The sequence below is a fragment of the Mus musculus genome, chromosome 3, assembly GCF_000001635.26.
Source record: "Mus musculus strain C57BL/6J chromosome 3, GRCm38.p6 C57BL/6J".
Classification (NCBI taxonomy): Eukaryota; Metazoa; Chordata; class Mammalia; order Rodentia; family Muridae; genus Mus; species Mus musculus.
Genome location: NC_000069.6, coordinates 155,106,899 through 155,124,616, shown reverse-complemented (window position 1 = coordinate 155,124,616; position 17,718 = coordinate 155,106,899). Strand labels below are relative to the sequence as shown.

Below are 17,718 nucleotides of genomic sequence, written 5' to 3'. Positions count from 1 at the left end.
CATGCATAGGGTGGGCAGAGCACCTGAAGTGGGACTCACCAAGAAAACCCACTTAGAAGACATACTGCTTCTAGCTCACAATGCCAAAGGTTTCAGCCCTTCACCAGGGGGCATTGTTGCCAATGTTGACTTGAGGCTGAGCATCATGGCGGGGCAGCATGTTGGGACCAGGTTGCTCACCTTGGTGGGTGGTAAGCAAAGTACAAGAAAGAATTTACGTCCTCCCAGCTCTTGTTTTCTGACTGTTTCCTCTAAATTGAGACATTCATTCCTGCAGGGAATCTTCATGCACAAGCCAACTTTCCAGAAGTTCATAGAACTCCATAAATAGGAAGTTGAGAAGGTTAAGATTTACCAGGTACTGCATGGAGGATCCACAAGCACTAAAGAATAGCTGAATAAGACACATCTCTGGGGTGAATGAAAGTGGTTGTACCTCTGGTTCCATACCAGAGCTCCAGGCCCATGGCTTTCATGAGATGTCCCCCATGCTGGGGTGGGCTGTTCTGTGGTGTATATGCTTTTGAGTGTCCCATTCTCCTGCACCCATACTTCTATAAGTAACCCCAACAAATGCACTATGATGCCAGACTTCAGAGGACTCTTTCATTGCTCTGTCAGTGGTACCTCTCTGCTATGAACAGACAGTAGCTTAGAGCTCTCCAAAGAACAGCACACAACATATCCCATCATAAGAATACCACCACCAACACCTCCACCACCTCCCCCTGCCGATGATGGGCTCCCTTCGCTCAGCTCCTCCTCTTCAGCTTCTACCATCTACTGTCAGCTGAAGGCAAAGCCTCAACATATGAACCCCTGGAGGACATTCCAGGTGTAGTCTAGCAGTGCACAGTTCTCACTGAAGACGCCAAACCAGCCTGCCTGAGGTGATAATATGACCTACCCTAACCTGAATTGGGTTTACATTTTACAGATAAGCATGAAACCTGTATTAGTGAACATTTTTATCTCCAGTGGAAGCAAGACTTTGGGGGATGGATATTCTTATCAATTTTCCTGAAAGCTAAGTCATAAGTAACATAACCTGTCTTTTGCAAATTCAATTCTTCTTCCTGAATTTATGCTTTCTAGAGCAGTGGTTCTCAACCTTTCTGATGCTATGACCCTTTAAGATAGTTCCTCAAGTTCACTACAGTTCCTCATCCATAAAATGGTCTTAGGCAACCCCTGGGAAATGGTCATTAGACAGTCCCCCCCCCAAAGCAGTCTGTACCTGCATAGTAAGAACTGTTCTATAGAATAATCTAAAACCATAAGAAAAAAGTCTCACTGTCTTCAGAAACTCTAATACTTGTCTGTCTTTTTGGTGTCACTACAATAGAAGGCCTCAGCCTGGTTAACTTGTGGAGAACGGGGATTTTTCTAATAGTCCTAAAAGCAAGGAAGTCCTACACTAACTGTACCACTAGGGAGGGCCTTGTTAGAAATACAGCACATAGGATGGGCAAGGCATGTTCTTGCTTTGATGATGATGATGCAATGCAATAGCATATGCTCAATGTGCACAGCATTATAAAGTTACCAGAAGAGTGTACCTCCTCTGATGAGCTGCACACCCCTAGGCCTGATGCATCACTTTTAAAGTTCTTCCAAATCCACAGATAAGATACAGTCGATGTAGTTAAATTTTTGAATTATATTTGAATTGAATATCGAGGTGTAGGATGCTGCCCCATGCAGATGAAACAAGTATTTGTAAAATATCATCACCCTGGCATAAAATTTTGACTCATGAATATCTTCTATGATCTATTCAGTGGTAGCAGAAAAAGAAGTTTAAATACATATTTAAGTTATACGCACACACACATACAAGATGAAGTATTTAGAATTGCTTAATACTAATAAAAGGTAAGAGGCAGATTTTATCTGATGCATGCATTCTCCAATGCTGTCTACACTTCTCACTGTGTTTTAGAGATAGCTTGGGCAGTCCTAAATATTTTTGTCTCGAGCTCCCATGTCATGAGATTACACATTTGAGGTATACACCATCTATCACTATCTGTATGTTCTTCTCACCTGAGTCTTTTTCCTGTTAAGAGAAGTTTTTGAGAAACCTACTACAGTGTAGGGACAGATTACAGTTCCAACATATTGGGTTATTTTTCCCAAAAATTTTATTATTGAAAAAAATCCACATTTGAATTTGTTTACATCCTGGAATGCTATTGTTTAAATTATTATCAATATATGCCGAATGCACAAAAGGCTGGGTCTCATTATTCTATGTTTGCATGTGCTGTTATATGCGTTGGATGCATTCGCTTTCCCCTTTCACTTGTCCCTTTTCACCTTGCAAATAGTATCACTCTACTCTCATGCTATATTGTTTTAAACATGATTTCTACATAAGAAAAGAAACACTTATATTCATTTCTTATTTCTCTCAACATGTTGACCTCAAATTCTACCATGTCTTACAAATGATATAATTTGTCTTACTCTTTTCCACTAAGTAAAAGTTGATTGTGAGTATATTCCATGTTCTTCATCCACTAATCTGTCAGTGGACTTCTGAATAACTCCATAACTTTATTATTCTGACTAATGACATGATAAATGTGCATGTGCTGGCATCTATGTGGCAGACTGACTGAAAGACTCTCAGGGCATCTCTAGGAAGGGTACTCCTGAGTCTTGTGAACCTGCGTAAATCTCTTACTCATTTCTGTTGTGTCTAAATAATTGACACTTTTTCTTATAGTATACCAGAGTCCTCTTGCCCACCTGTGCTTAATAACATCTGTTGTTTTTTGTAACAGCCATGCTGACTGGGTTGACATAAAAACTCATGGTGCTCTCATCTGTGTCCCCTGATGGGTGAAAAACTTGAACATTTGCGTTTCATGTGCTCATTGGTAATGTTTACTTATTTTGAGAATTATATGGTCAATTCATTGCTCAATGTATTCACTTGATTATTTGAGGGTTGGTGTGTGTGTGTGTTATTTGTGTGTGTTTGTTACTTGTGTGTGTGTCTGTGTATTTTTGTATGTATGTATGCGTATTGTTTGTTTAGTTCTTTATGTACTCTTAATCCTCTGTGTGATGAGTAACTGGCAGCACTTTCTTTTCCCATTCTGCACTCTGCCTCCTCCTTCTATGGCCCACTCCCTTTACTCTACAAGAGTATGCTGGTGGTGGGGTATTTGGTTTGGGTTTGGGTTTGAACCTGATAGAATCCTATATGTAAGTTTTTGCTCTTATCTCCAGGGTTATTGGAATCCTATTCTATTCCTTGCTTACGTCTGTATCCTAAAGTATTTTGATTAATAATTTGTTTTAGAACCATACATTGATTCATTTTTCCAATGATCCATTTTATATCATGAAAATAATTCATCCTTGTGTTTACTCTGTAGGTACTGGTCGGTCGTATAGTTGTGAGTCTCAATTCCTATCTTTCCTAACATAGACTATGTAGTAGATGACAGCCATGCCACAGGCTTCTCAGATCAACCTTGTGAGCCCACTGAGAGATACAAAGCTGAGATCCCAACTTTTGTTTCTTTGGAATGTTCATGTTTGCCCCAAGATTTTTCCATGTCAATGACCAAGCCCATGGAAGACAGGTTGACAGCATATTTCTGCCTGGTGCAGGGTAACTGTACTGTACAGCAGCATGCAAGGATCCTCAGATAACGTTGTCAACAGTCTTTAGTTAGACTGCCACCTGAACTTCTTTACATCATATGCTGTTTTGTCTGTCTCCTCGCAGGTATCAGATTTATTGAGTGGCAGCCTCTGACTGCATTTCTCTTCCTCACTTTGTATGTGAAATGCATTTCTCCAGGGCCTGTTGAAAATGCTATCTCACATGTTTGTGCTTCAAAGACAAACCATAAAATGAGTGCAATTAATGTGTTAATTTTAATTTTTTCCAATTTTTAACTACTTATATATCTAAGTATCATTAACTTTGGATTACAGCTTTGGGCTTGCAAGCAAACATTGTGACATCAGGAAAAAAATATTTTATTTGCACATTTCTACTTCTGTGGGAACATTTATTTCTCTCATCAAGGTACACTGACTTAGTGCTACACAAGTGACTAGAATTGGCATTCCCACGCATTGATGACCTCGGGGACATGAGTTTATTATTTAAATTCTGAGTGATAATGAATGTATTTGTTGCCTAATACCGAAGTAAAAACATCATTTTTGTTATGAGGTGTATTTTGTGTTGGTTTTGGTTTGTGAGTGGTGTTTGTTTTTATTGTTATATTGAGGCATGTAATATTGGTTACCATTCAACTACTGTGTAACCAGGGCTGGCTGTAAATTCCTGATTTTCTTCTCCACACCACTTAAGTGCTTAGATTACAGGCAATCACCACCATACCTGGCTTTTATGTGGTGCTGGTGATCAAGCCCAGGGTTCTGTGTATGCCAGGCAAGCACTATACCAACTGAGCTGTATCCTCAGAACAGAGAATCAACTTTTAATTCAGTTTACTGAACTTTAACGTCAAAGGGGTGCTGAATTATATCAGGTGACTTTGCTGAGACACTGAGATGGTCTTCCTGTACTTACTACCTTAGAAACTACTGCATTAGTGAGACCTTATGTGTTTTGGGCTAGACTAAAGGTCTTAGCTTCAAGCTTGAAGGAATACTCATTTCTGAGCTTGTTCTAAAGGCAGAATACAGTACTTGTTTAAGACTGAATGCTCCATATTCTGGTTGGCTTTTGTCAGGAGTGATTCCCAGCTAGTGATGACTGCTTGCTGTTTTTTGTGGATACACTTTCCCATAATTCATAGCTAGAAGAAGATAAAGTTATTCTTGAGCTTCAAACTTCCTGATGTGTACTATCATTACGTAAGGAAAATGCTCTTCAAATCTTCATGTGATTGGGTTGATGCTACTTAGATACACAATCTAAAAGTGAGAGAGAGAGACAGAGAGAGAGAGAGAGAGAGAGAGAGAGAGAGAGAGAGAGAGAGGAGAGAGAGAGAGAGAGAGAGAGAGAGAGAGAGAGAGAGAGAGAGAGAGAGTATGTGTGTTAAGGAAGGGGTGTAAAGGTCATATGCATCACCTGGAAAGTCTTGGCCTGTGTGAAATAAGATAAGATGGGACCTTTAAACCATAGACACAAAAAGTTCAGTTTGCACAGGGATCAGCTGATATTGCGATGGACAGATCAGAAATGGTGTGTCTCCTTTACTATATTTCTCTTAAGCTAAGCTTGTATTCCTGGGATGAACTTATATTGCTTATAGGTTGTTTCACCTTTTATGCACAACTGAACCTAATGCTCTATTATTTCAAGGTTTTCACATCTGTATTCTAGCCCGACTGGCCTACAGTTCTCATTCCTATAGTATTATCATGCAATTTTGTGACCATTCAAAACAACAACAAGCAACATTGTATTCCTTTGCTCTCTAAGCTTTGAAAAATAACATGACTATTGAAGTCATCTAGTCATGCATCCTCTGTAATATTTCTAATACATACTGAATGTCTTTGATCCTATTTGGTGCTTTTATGCCTTCTTTGATTAATTTGGAAATTGAGGCTTTTTTAAAGCAACTCATACATTTCTCACAAGATAGTGTCAAGAAGTTACAATGTTATAAGAGCTCATTGTATTTTGTGTCTGCTGTCCTAACCCCTTTAGTATCTGGCTATCTTTTATTTCTTCTCTCTCTGTGCCTTGTTTTTCTTATAGGAGTATTATCAATTTATTGCTCTTTAAAAAGAACCAATTCTATAATATTGATTTTTATATACAACTTCTTATTGTTCATTGTATATTTACATTCCATTTCTTTAGTTTCCTATATCTTCATTACCTCTATTTATATTCATATTGAATGCAGTTTCTGTTTCCCTTTCTTAGAGAGATACTTAACCTTCAATATATCAGTTTTCTTCTTTCTATACATACAATCAAGCAAACAACACATTAAGTATGATTTTGTCTTTTTTTTTTCCATGTATTTTTTTAGCAGAACTGATTGGCAGAGGCCAATTCCCTCTCCCCCTTTCACCTTGAGTATCAGAAGCCAAGTTTCCCATCTGTGGGACACAAGCTTTTACTACGCCTTTCTGCTAGAGTACTGCTACGATGAGCTCCTATGGAGGCTGGTTGGCCTCCCTGCCATGACATAGTATGAACATGCATCATGTTCCCATGGTTCAAATTGGCTCTAACTTATTTTTCTTACTTCACACAGGACAGGAAGACTCTCCAGTTGTCCCACTGGACCTTTTATCCATAGTCTCTTCATGATCACTTCAGGTTAGTGGGAAAATGGTGCTTTGCAAATAAAATTATGGCTGCTTGTAACAGTTGACCTTCCATAGAGTGTTGGGGAGGTTTTACCAACTCACATGAGGACTTAGAAAGTGGAATTTCCCTGGACATTGATGGAACACATCACAGACTGAGAATTTGATCCTCGGCTGCCTGTCAGTCATTGAGAAGAGCTATAATGGCTGGATCTTTGAGGATCATAAGTGACTATGGCTTTGGAACGCAGATAGAATGTGAAGTAACAGTTAAGAAATCAGGGTCATTATTATTGTTTGGAGCCATGGATCTCAATTTCTTTGACTATAAACTTCAACAGAAAAAAATCAAGATAAAACTTATGCCTCTGCTCAGTCACAGTTGAGGGAGCCTTATTATATATAAATGAGTAAAGCAAATAATTGATCAAATACATTATTTGTTCTTTGGAAGCATATCAAGTTGTATCAAGCTTTCAAAAATTATTAAGTAATGATTATAGGGTCTCCTAATTTACTCCTACTATCAATACAATATACTGTCTTCTTAACACATTACTATATGTGCATAAATACATTTCATCATATTGACTTGGATGCAGAGCAAGTCTCTTAAACTTATTAATAATAAAATGGTGATCTCAACTAAAATCTAATTAACTAAAACCTAGCATTTAAAACGCTCTCTACATATGGCCCTGTCTGTCGATGAAACTTGTGATCACAAAGTACAGACTATAATGGCATAGTCTTTTCTAAATAAGGCAACCTTTAATTTTCTAAAACTGTGTCATTCTAAAACTATACCTGATTCTTTTACCTGGTTTATACACAAGAAATGCTCAACCACCTGAACTCAGCTATTTGAATTAACCTATAAACTCTGGCTATGCTTAAATATCAGTTTCCTTAAGTGTTAGTCTCATAACTATGAGATAGTTTAAGTATAAAAAGTTATTTTCTGAAAACATAAAATATGAATATGGTGGTTTTAAAAAAAAGGGGGTACCTGTAGGACTCTGGAGCACACATAAGAGGAGACAGATGGAAGAACTCAGACAAATGATGAAGAGAAAGAATGCAGAAATACACTCTCTGAGGGCCTTAATTGCTGAGCACACACTCAATGCAAGAGACAGAGTACAGGGGATTGATCAGCGGAAGGACCCAAGGAAAGAACCAAAGAGAAGATGGGAGCCACCATATTGAGGCAGGTCCACTGCAGAAAGGGGACATCGAGACCCAAGTCACAAGGCCCTGCAGGACAGACATGGTTTTAGACAGTCCAACACAACAAAGGGAATGGTTTCAGGGCTGGAAGCATGAAGGTTCTCCTTAAGGTTCAGTAAAATGAGTTTTCTCTTAAATGGGCAAAATTTAAAAAAAAAAAAACAAAAAAAAACAAAAAAAAAATTCAATGCCATTCAGATCCATACAAAATAAAGCATAAGCCGAAAATGGAGGATAATTGCATTACTCTCAGCAATGAGAGCAAGACACAGAAAAGCCTAGTTAGAAAAAAATAAAATAAACAACAACCCATTGCTACAAAGTGAACTATAGGATAGCATGAAATTGCACAGGATTCAAAAAAGCAATCCCAGCTGGAATTCAGCAAATGTAGAAATGAGGACAGAGTGCAGAAAAGGAATTGGCACTTTAAAGCCCATTCAGACCAAATGTGAAGGGGTATGATTGCCAGCAAACACAACAGAAAATGCTCCAATAAAAAATACTAAAGTAAAATATTCCTAAATCTAATGAGATAAAATCTCTAAGCAAGGAGCCCTATCACACTGGTAAACTGAGTAACTATTATGCGGCGTTCTTCAGTAGATGTGCAGGCTCCCTGACGACCCTGTGGATGATGATGTGTACACCAGAATTCTGAGAGTGCTTATGTATTCTATAGGGTTAGACTGCTGCATGAACTCATTGGAAAGTTGATAATCACAATTCTCCTGGAGAAAGAGAAGGACAGTGCTCAGTGAAGGCAGTGAAGAACCCGGTGTGATAGACTAGCACATGAAGTCATTATGGAAAGAACCGTCCATTTTATGCTGAGCCTCCTGACATGGCTTAGGAGCCAGGATCCCCAACTGTCACAAAGCACATCTGGTTCCTATGTTTTACTTTACAAATGTCATTCATTTCTGAAAGGATTAGAGGCCTTTGGGGGATATTCCATGACAAGTGTGAAAAGACAACCTGAAGGTGCATGGGACTCAGAACGTGTGAAACAGAAGAGCACTGTTTAGACACGACAGATTTACTGCAGTGCTTCTCTTCATAGCCATTTCTCCTCATGGCTGCACATTGATTAACATCCATGTGGGGTATAAGTCTCTGCCCATTTGCTAAGATTAAACACAGACTTCCCTTCACCCCACAAACCAGGAAAACTTCCACTTGTAAGCATACAATATTCTAGCTTTAGTGTGCATATGGGCTTTTAGGGAAGTGTATGGTATTGGGACTTTTCAATAGAAAATAATCATGGGAAATGCAAATATCTTCATGGCTGGAGACATTTCCAGGGACTAACATCCTGGGACTGAAGTGCCGCTCTTCTCCTGTGGCTGCTCATTCTACTGCATTGCCTCCTCTGTGTGCTCTCTCCCATAGAAACTCTCCAGCAGAGTTTTCTGGTCCCCGATCTCACGATATATTCATTTATTAATGTGTTCATCAATTCCATGAACATTTTTGAACACTCAATGGTGCAAGGGCTGTTTTGTTCTAGAAGCACAGAGCAGAAAACAGGTACTGAGTCTGTCCCATGGAGTTTCCAGGCCTGTCTTAATACAGACAACAATGGTGAGGCCTGCAGTGGAATGTGCTGTGTGGGTAAGAGCAGAGGCGTGTGATTGAGGCATTGCTCCTAGGCAAATTCAGAAGCACTGGAGGCTGCGGAGTCAGAGAAAAACTGATTAGAGCTCCACTCTGAAGAGGGCATCCTGTGTGCTGCGGAAGCAGGAGGGAAGAAGGGATGAGAAATCCAAGGCACATTTTTTACAGAGCTGGATAATGCAGACAGCTCCAGAGAACAATGGGAAAGGTGTTTTAATGCAGCAGCTAATGAAAAAGTAGCAGCTACTTCTTCTAGGGGCCAGTATGCTATTCATTACCTCAATTTCTACAAGCCAATCCTTAAGCACTGCTATTAGCCTGGCTCTTTACCATTTTACAGATGAAGAAGGTCTGCCGTGAAGCAGTTAAGTGATGTGCCTAATGGAACAAATCTTTAAAATAGAGACGCCATGTCAGTTTGACCTGAGCCACAGAAGAGTTTGTTTATAGCTGATTCTTTCCCACAAAACTCAAACTCTGCCTTCACATGCTGGGACTGTGGGCACTTCCAGAATAAAGGAATTTTATCCCATGTCACATCAGTATCAGAAGGTGCCTCAACTCTGAGACCAAAAATATAATCCTAATGACATTATCTAAACATCCCAATAAAATCTAAATTCCTCTTATATTCTCAAGGTATATATGGCTTCCATTACCATGATGTAGCCATATATAGAAGTGCATACATCTATTCTATCATATAAAGGCATCAAATTCTGATTATGCAAGCATCTATAAATGCAAGCATCTATAAATACAAGCATCAAATACTGATTATGTAACATAATATGGTATTTTCCTTACAATCAAGTCATGCATTGTGTATATATATATATATATATATATATTAAGAACGCAGGATAAAAAAGTGCAAATTATTAGTCAGCTTACTTCTTATCCTTGGTATTTTACATCATTTCAACATTCAAATGGTAAATATAAGGAAACATACCTTAAGTGTTTCCTAACTATGAAACCACGTATCCATCTTTGGATAATCAACACTGGTGAATTATGAGCCAGAATTTCATTAATTCTTGAAATTATATGTTTGATATTCTTTATTTCATCTTCATAGGTGGTACCCTGTATGAAGAAATTTTATCAAGTAATTTTTATCTTTCATTAAAGCATTTCCCAGAGATATCTAAATAAATTAATAAGACATTCAGGAAACTCTCATCAGCATACTAGTTAAACAGTAAATATACTTTAGTATTGATTAAAATATAAACATTGTTATTTTCAAATAATTTTAATTTTCCGCACAATATGCAAGATTCTTGATAGCATCCTCCCCAATCTGGAAAAAGACCTCAGACTGTCACCTTAGTAATCGTCCTCTCATTGGTACTGGTAAAAAGTGGTGCCTCATTAAACTTGAGGGGGGCTTGTTCTGTGCACTGTAAAGAAGGGGCTGCCTGTGCAATTCCTGAAAGGGGCTCAACTTCTCTGAGCTGTGCAGCACAGCTATGCTGTTAGGCTAGTTAGAAATATAGTCACTTTTACTATTGTACATTAGAAATAAAATATTTACATTACTTTAAGGCATTGTTGGGTGACACTGTTCCTAAGGAGGTGTGAACAAATGCCTACCCAAACTTGAGAGAAACCTCAAATGTCCAACTGAGGAAACCAATGACTTTACTGGGGTTATTTACAGGGGTGTGGATACGAGCTAACTTACAGAAACAGAGATAAATCTAAGCAACCTGCATCATCAGCACTACGTCCCAGCATGAGTGATAGATTCCAAAAGCTAGAAGCATGAAGCTCGTGTGATGATACTTAGGCAGCTGAACAGATGCCAGCATGTCTTCCAGGTAGCTCTGCTGGTCTGTGTCACTTCCGGCACTGTGACTGCTAGATGCTCCTCACTGCTGACATAACTTTGGGGAAGTCTAGACTTGTGAATCTGGTGGGTTTCAGGGACTTCCTGAGTTTTACTGTGCTTCCCTTTAAAACACAATGAGCCTTAACCAGGTCCCAAGAAGAAAACTCTTAGATAATAGGCCTAATCCTAAAAGCCATCAGTCCTGAAGCACTCAAAATCCACTTTTCTAAGCTTTATCTTTATAGAAGCCACTCACCCCAATCAGAAAGCATTGGGGATTTCTGAATTCATTAATGTCATCAGGTTTTTTTTTTTTTAATTTGAGCAGTTTACTTTCTTCCAAAACTAGTAAAAATGGATGAAAATAAAAAGCCACTCTTAAGTGATCCATGAATTAGTTCCTTCCCCTCCCTCTAAGCCACCACACATGGTCTTGTTGAAGCAGAGATTTCACAGTGCCCATCTGAGCACACAGCATGTGTGTGTTCTATGGTTCTCCGACCCCACTGAAGGGCAGCATCACATTGCTTAGCATACAATGTTTATTCTTCATCATCTGGAGATTTCCTCACTGTTCTGTCTCACCTAGAATTACTCTCCAAATAACTACTCTAAGTCTGACAAAAAGTGTTCTTAATCCCTGGGTAATTGCTGTGAATCAAATTTCAAATTTTTCTACAGATATTCTTAGTATTTGCATGTAGTTGAGCTACTATCTCAAGGTATTAGTCTTTTGGAGTCAGCTCCCTTTTTTTGATGTTGATCTGATCATAGTGTCCTTCTGAGACACCACCATACCATCACTCCTCCATTACACAAGAGTCTCGAGCTTTGCCTAACCCCAGACTCTTAGTTGGGTTTACTATTGCCATCTTGTAATATCATCTGCTTACACCCTCATATCAGCTCATCATCAAAGTCAGGCCAAGAATACAAACAGGACAGGAACCAGGAGGCAGGAGCTGGTGCTGAAGACATGGAAGACTGCTGCATGCTGGCTTGTTCCTCAAGGTACTCAACCTGCTTTCTTCTAGAAACCAGGACCACCTACCGAGGGATGGTCTAATCCACAATGTACTGGGCCCTCCCACATCAAATGCTAATTATGACTACAGGCTGTTTTCACAGAGCCATTTTCACAACTAAGGCCCTCTCATATCCAATGAGTTGACACAAAACTAGCTAGCAAACCCAACAATCACAAAATGCCTCATTGCAGCAAAGCATTCTTTCTCTGACCACTGCTTTATACAAATTTCCTGTATCCCCCTTATGTTTACCTTAGACTTGATACAGATTATCCAAATTCCACAATTTACCTACTGATAACTTGCTGAATTGTTTAGTTCCTGTGATCTATTATAACAAGATGTTTTTGAGCCAAATGTTTTCTTTCTTTACTCTGTTCATATAAACTTTGGACTGCCCTTGATTTCGGTCATGATATCGTCCCTAAGAGTGCTGCTTGAGGGAGTCTCAGAATGGGACATTCTCCCATCCACTGTCAGCCCACTCTTATCTCACCTTCTTATGCTAAGCTCTAAATCCAAACCCTCTGTGAGCCCCTCAGACCTTTACAGAGCATAAAAGGTCACCACCTCCTATGCACCACAACAGTCTCTCTAGGACTGCAACCCCTTTCCAACAAACAGATCTTCTAACCAAATCCCAAATTTGTTTGCAATCAGACAAGCTTTTATCATAATGCAGTTACATTAGTCTGTCTTCACTAACACAGCTGAATAATCCTTCAGTCTACATACAGACATTGGTAAATCTTCTGGTTATCAATGACACTTGGGCGTCAAATGGTTGCATCATTACTAAGTAATCTGTATCTTAGGCCTTCAAGTTTGATTGAAAATTGCCAATCAATCTATTCTTGTCCCACTCAATTTTCTCTTTCATCTCTCCTGCCTCTCTGTCTTTGCCCTGACCCCTGTAATTTTGTAACTCCCTACTGACCTATTTACTTCGTTTAAAGATGTGTGTGAATGTATGGCATGTATGTCTGTGATCATGAATGCATGTTCATGTGTTTGAAGGTCAGAGTAAACATTGGGTGTTGGTCCTCAACGTCAACCTTGCTTTGAGGCTGTCTCTTTTGTGTTGTTCACTACTGCGTGTACTGCACCAGTTGGCACATGAGCTTCCAGGGACTCTGCTGGCTCTGCCTCTCATCTCAACATAGGTGCACAAGGATTGCAGTCATGTACTACTGACAGACTTTTAGGTTTGTTATGAGGTTAAAACTCAGGATATCATGTTTTATAAAAAGCACTTTATCCACAAAGTGAGCTCCCCTGCCCTCTCTTCCTTTTTGAAACAAGAGTCTCTGTATAACCCAAGGTAGCCATAAATTTCTCAGCCTCTTACCTCTACTTCCTGAATGCAGAGACTACAGCCATGAGGCACTGGGACCCACTCTATATCTCAAATGTTTTAATGAGCTGAGATGGTATTGTAATCTACTTCTATTCTTTTTCTCAGTCTGAACCATGGTTCTTCTACAAACTTCAGACAGCTAAGAGATTCTTTTTATTTATTAATTTTTCACTTCCTTGCTAACTTCTGATGATCATCTTCATTGCTACATCTTTCTGCCTTATATATGCAAATTATCCTCATAACCATACTTCCTGTCAGGAATTACCTCTTAAATTACAGCCTATAAAACGAACTTCCAGTTCCACTTCTCCACTTATATATCAAAAACTGAGCCCATTATTCCCCTTCTTCAGCCAATGCACACTTCATTCTGCGCTGTCTTTAAGGACATTAAAAGCATTCTTCATCATGTCAATTAAGTTAATATTTCATCCCTTCCCATCCAGGGATTCTAAAGGATCTCTGCTCTATTCTCTCTACCAATGAATCAAATCAGACTTTATAAGCTAATGAGCAAACTTTGGTAATAACTGTTCTCTTCTACCCTATCACTGTGATGGAAAATAATAATAATTGAGAAACATTAAACTAGGATGGCTCTGGTACTTTGAATTCCCAAGAGAATAAAGCAAAGTCTACCATAAACAATAAAATTAACTAGAAACTGCCATCAGAATCAGCCACCTAGCCTCTAACTGGGACCTTCTCACTTCTATCAAAATAGTTTTGTCTTGTTTCCATAACCACTTCATACAATGGTTCTCTTTCCCCAGACAGCATGCTGGCTACCTGCACTCTGATGCTTCTCTGATATGCGAATCAGAAAATGTTTATACAAACTCATTAAATTTTAAATGTATAAGTCTTATATCTTCTTTTATAAAGTCATTTTCTACAGAACACAGAATGACTCCTCTGTCATGTAAAACTCTTAAATATTTCCCTAGGATTTTACAAGATAAAGTCCTGTCTCCTTGTCTTACATTTAATATTTTACTACTGTGTTGTTGACATGCTCAAACATGTCCTCTAACCTCTAACAACACTAAACCACTTTTTGCCACTCCAATTTGTCAACCTCTTTCAACACCTCTGTGTCTGCAAATGTCTCCTCCTGTCTCAATTGCTCAGTAACAATGCCGACACTTCTATTTGCCCAGAGATTTCTTACATTAATAAAAGCACCTTTGATACAAATACTTATGTTTTCCTTTTATTTTTAACCAGAATTGAATGTTTGAATATTTTTTAATTTCATAGACTTTGCTCAGGATTCATGATATTTTCCATCATTTTTCCCTCTCTTATACCCTTCACTCCCTTCTTCTCATTGCTCTTCCATCTGAGACAGTCTTCCTCTGTAGACCAGACTAGTCTGTACCTCACTATGGAGCCATGTGATTTGAATTCATAGACTTCCTAGTACTAGCCTGTATGTATAAGCAATCAGACCTAGCGTGTACATTCTTCCTTCATTGCATATATTGAGTTTGCATTAATTTCTCTGTACCATTTTGATCTGTGTATAGGTGTCCTAGATTTTGACTCTATTTTATATTTTCTTTTCTTCCTCAATATTTTCACAAAGTAATCAAGTTACACATAAGCTTCCCAAAGTTGGTGGACAATTACCTTGCAAAATGCCAACAATAATTTCATTGGGGACTTATCCAAACACCCAAACGCTTTGATATCTAAGCAAGTGGAATCATTCTTTTTCCAAAGAAAAGCCATGTATTGCCTTTATCGGTGGAGCTCTGGCTGTATAAATGCTGGATGACTAGAGTACTAAGCCCAACACTTAGTAGCTCTTTGACCTGGGCTAAATAACTTATCTATCCACTTCTGTGGTGCTGCCTCACTAAGCTGTTGGAAAAGTGTTTGGAGTAGTACTTCAATAGCTGCCACCATCCAAACAAGGTGACCTCCTAAGCAGACTTTTTAAAATTTCTGAATACAGTATTATATTTATCACAGAATTAATAGGAAATGGGGCATTGAGCAAGCAGTTTACTCAGTGATACAATGTAAGCTCTGAAATGAAAACATTAGCTAAAAAGATGATTATTTGTCTAATTAAAGGAATTGTAATAAAATCTGGACAAAGAACATATACTTTAAAGCATAAATATCAAAAATCAATAAGATATGTGACACAATGCTAATCAAATGTTTTTTCTTAATAGAATGCAGAGCTGTAGAGGTTACTGTTAATGCTGGCATAAAGTATAGAGAAGCGTTTCAAGAGAGAATAACAAGGCTTTGTCATATGACTCAGATGCAATCTACTTTACATGTTGACAATAGGAAAGCTTTAAAAGCTAATTTTAAAAGTGCTTGCTATTCAAATGGCATAACATTCTAAGATGGAATCATTTTCAACCAATTTCTTATTCTAAGTAGTTTCTGTAGTTACTTAAGATTTTTATTCTATGTGTGCATCTGGTCTATAAGGTCTGTCATTTCTTTTTCTATTTGTGAGATTTTTTTATGAGAATTTCATAACGTTGCTCATTGCTCCTTGGGATATTTGAAAAAATAAAACATAATAATAATATAACCATGTGTTGTTTCAAATAAACTAAAGCCACCTATTTTACCATTTTTTGCCTTTGAAAGACCAATTCTGTTTTAATTAGTATATTCAAAACACAAAATGGTGTGAATATATGCGAATTCTCTACATCACAAGAAAGACCTTTGTAGCATGTTAAATTTATTTCTAAAGGTCTCTTGGTGACCACTTTGATACTGGAGGGCTCTGCTAAGTTAAGCGCTGTAGAATTAGGAGAGAGAACAAAAATAACAACATTCACCGAAGGTCCAGAATAAAGAGAAACATGGACTGTGGTGGGCTACAGGAATTTTGCTCTCTATTCATGAGATGGTTTCATACACATAGCTAACACAGCATTCCCAGATGCCCATCTAGGTTGGTACAGACATATCATCAAATTGTAAGGGTGAATCAGTTTGTTGAACCATTCCCACATTGAGAATATCTGGTAATTTCCATTAGGGAGGTTGCTGTGGCTTTGAGGGTGGCTTGTCTTTAAGAATCCATGCATTTATGGTTTTGTTCCTAGCATAGCATAGGAGGTGAAGGTTAAGAGCTGGTACCTAGCAGGAAGGGTCTTCAAATCTTTGCACTGGTCACTGGAGGGACAGAGTAACTAAGCAGATCACTCCAAAGCCTGAGTCTGGCCTCACTAAGGGCTCTTCCCTTTTCATTTTGAGTGTAACCTTCCTGTCTATGTGGGTTCCACCATTTAGCATAACGCTGATGGCAGAGTTCCCATAGCTGCCAGGACTGTGAGTTTAATGTTCCAGGTGTTTTGTTATCATGGTGAACATCTTATACAGAGTCACTGTGAAGAAACTGCTCAAAACATTCATTAAGCATTTATTTTTGCAAAAAACAGAGGAAAATCTCTACCTTCTCCCATGTTTGAGAATGAAAGTACTACTGCAGAAGAAATCAGGGTCTGGTCTAAGAATCTCAACTCTTTTTTTCCCTAGACTCGCTTTGTAGATCAGGCTGGCCTCAAACTCATAGAGATCCTCCTGCCTCTGGCTCCCAAGTGCTGGAAGTAAAGGTGTGTGCAACTACCACTCAGCTAGATATCAGTTCTTACTCCTAATAAACGACTCATTAAACCTGTCACACCCATCACAGAGGGGACTCTGGAGGCAAGATAGTTTTAAAGGACAAGACTATGATTTTCTCAAAGACTGTACTGCTTACTTACCTTAAGACTTTTCTCAAATCAGATCATTGAGTTCCTGGCAGACCTAAATGATTGCTCCAGTGGCTGTGATTTCTTCACTGTACATAAGCTATAAGTCTAGGAAATGCTCATGCTATGATGATTATATAGGCACACAGAGTTTATGAGAAATGGACACATGGATACTTCCTCTTAAGTTTCCAAGGATGTCCCAGTCAACCTAGATGAGGCTTGATCTGGAAGAGACTCTGGATTTTGGATTTGGGGTTAATTTTTGAACTATTGTATTAAAATAAATGTATTTTCATATAAAGGCATAATGAAGGGTGGAAGTAAATGTTATGGCTTGAGTATATCTTCCAAATCCCCGTGTTAGAAACAATTCACACATGTGTATGTTATTGTCCTGCTAAAGACAATGGTTTGGGCCATAGGTGGATTCTGAGTGCTCTGCATACATGAAATGGGTTAACTGCTTACAGAGGGAGCAGCTTTGTTACAAAGCTAAGCTCTCTTTTCCCCCTCTTACTCTGTGATGCACTCTGTCATGAACCTTTAAGGAGTGGATTTTTGTGATTTTTCTTGGTTCATGTTGAGTGACTGTAAATTTTACTATAGTTTCATTTTGTAGCTGGTACATAGAAATAA

The 17,718-nt window shown here is 38.5% G+C and overlaps 1 protein-coding gene across 4 annotated transcripts in view; it reads right to left on the bottom strand.

Annotated features, from left to right (window-relative positions):
* Nucleotides 1-17,718, bottom strand: part of Lrriq3 (leucine-rich repeats and IQ motif containing 3) — a 100,884-nt gene that overhangs the window by 69,662 nt on the left and 13,504 nt on the right. For all 4 annotated transcript variants that reach the window (XM_006502189.3, XM_006502190.4, XM_017319774.2 and 1 more), the window contains exon 4: nucleotides 10,073-10,206. In XM_006502189.3, coding sequence (XP_006502252.1) covers nucleotides 10,073-10,206 — 134 coding nt within the window. The remainder of the gene's footprint in view (nucleotides 1-10,072; nucleotides 10,207-17,718) is intronic.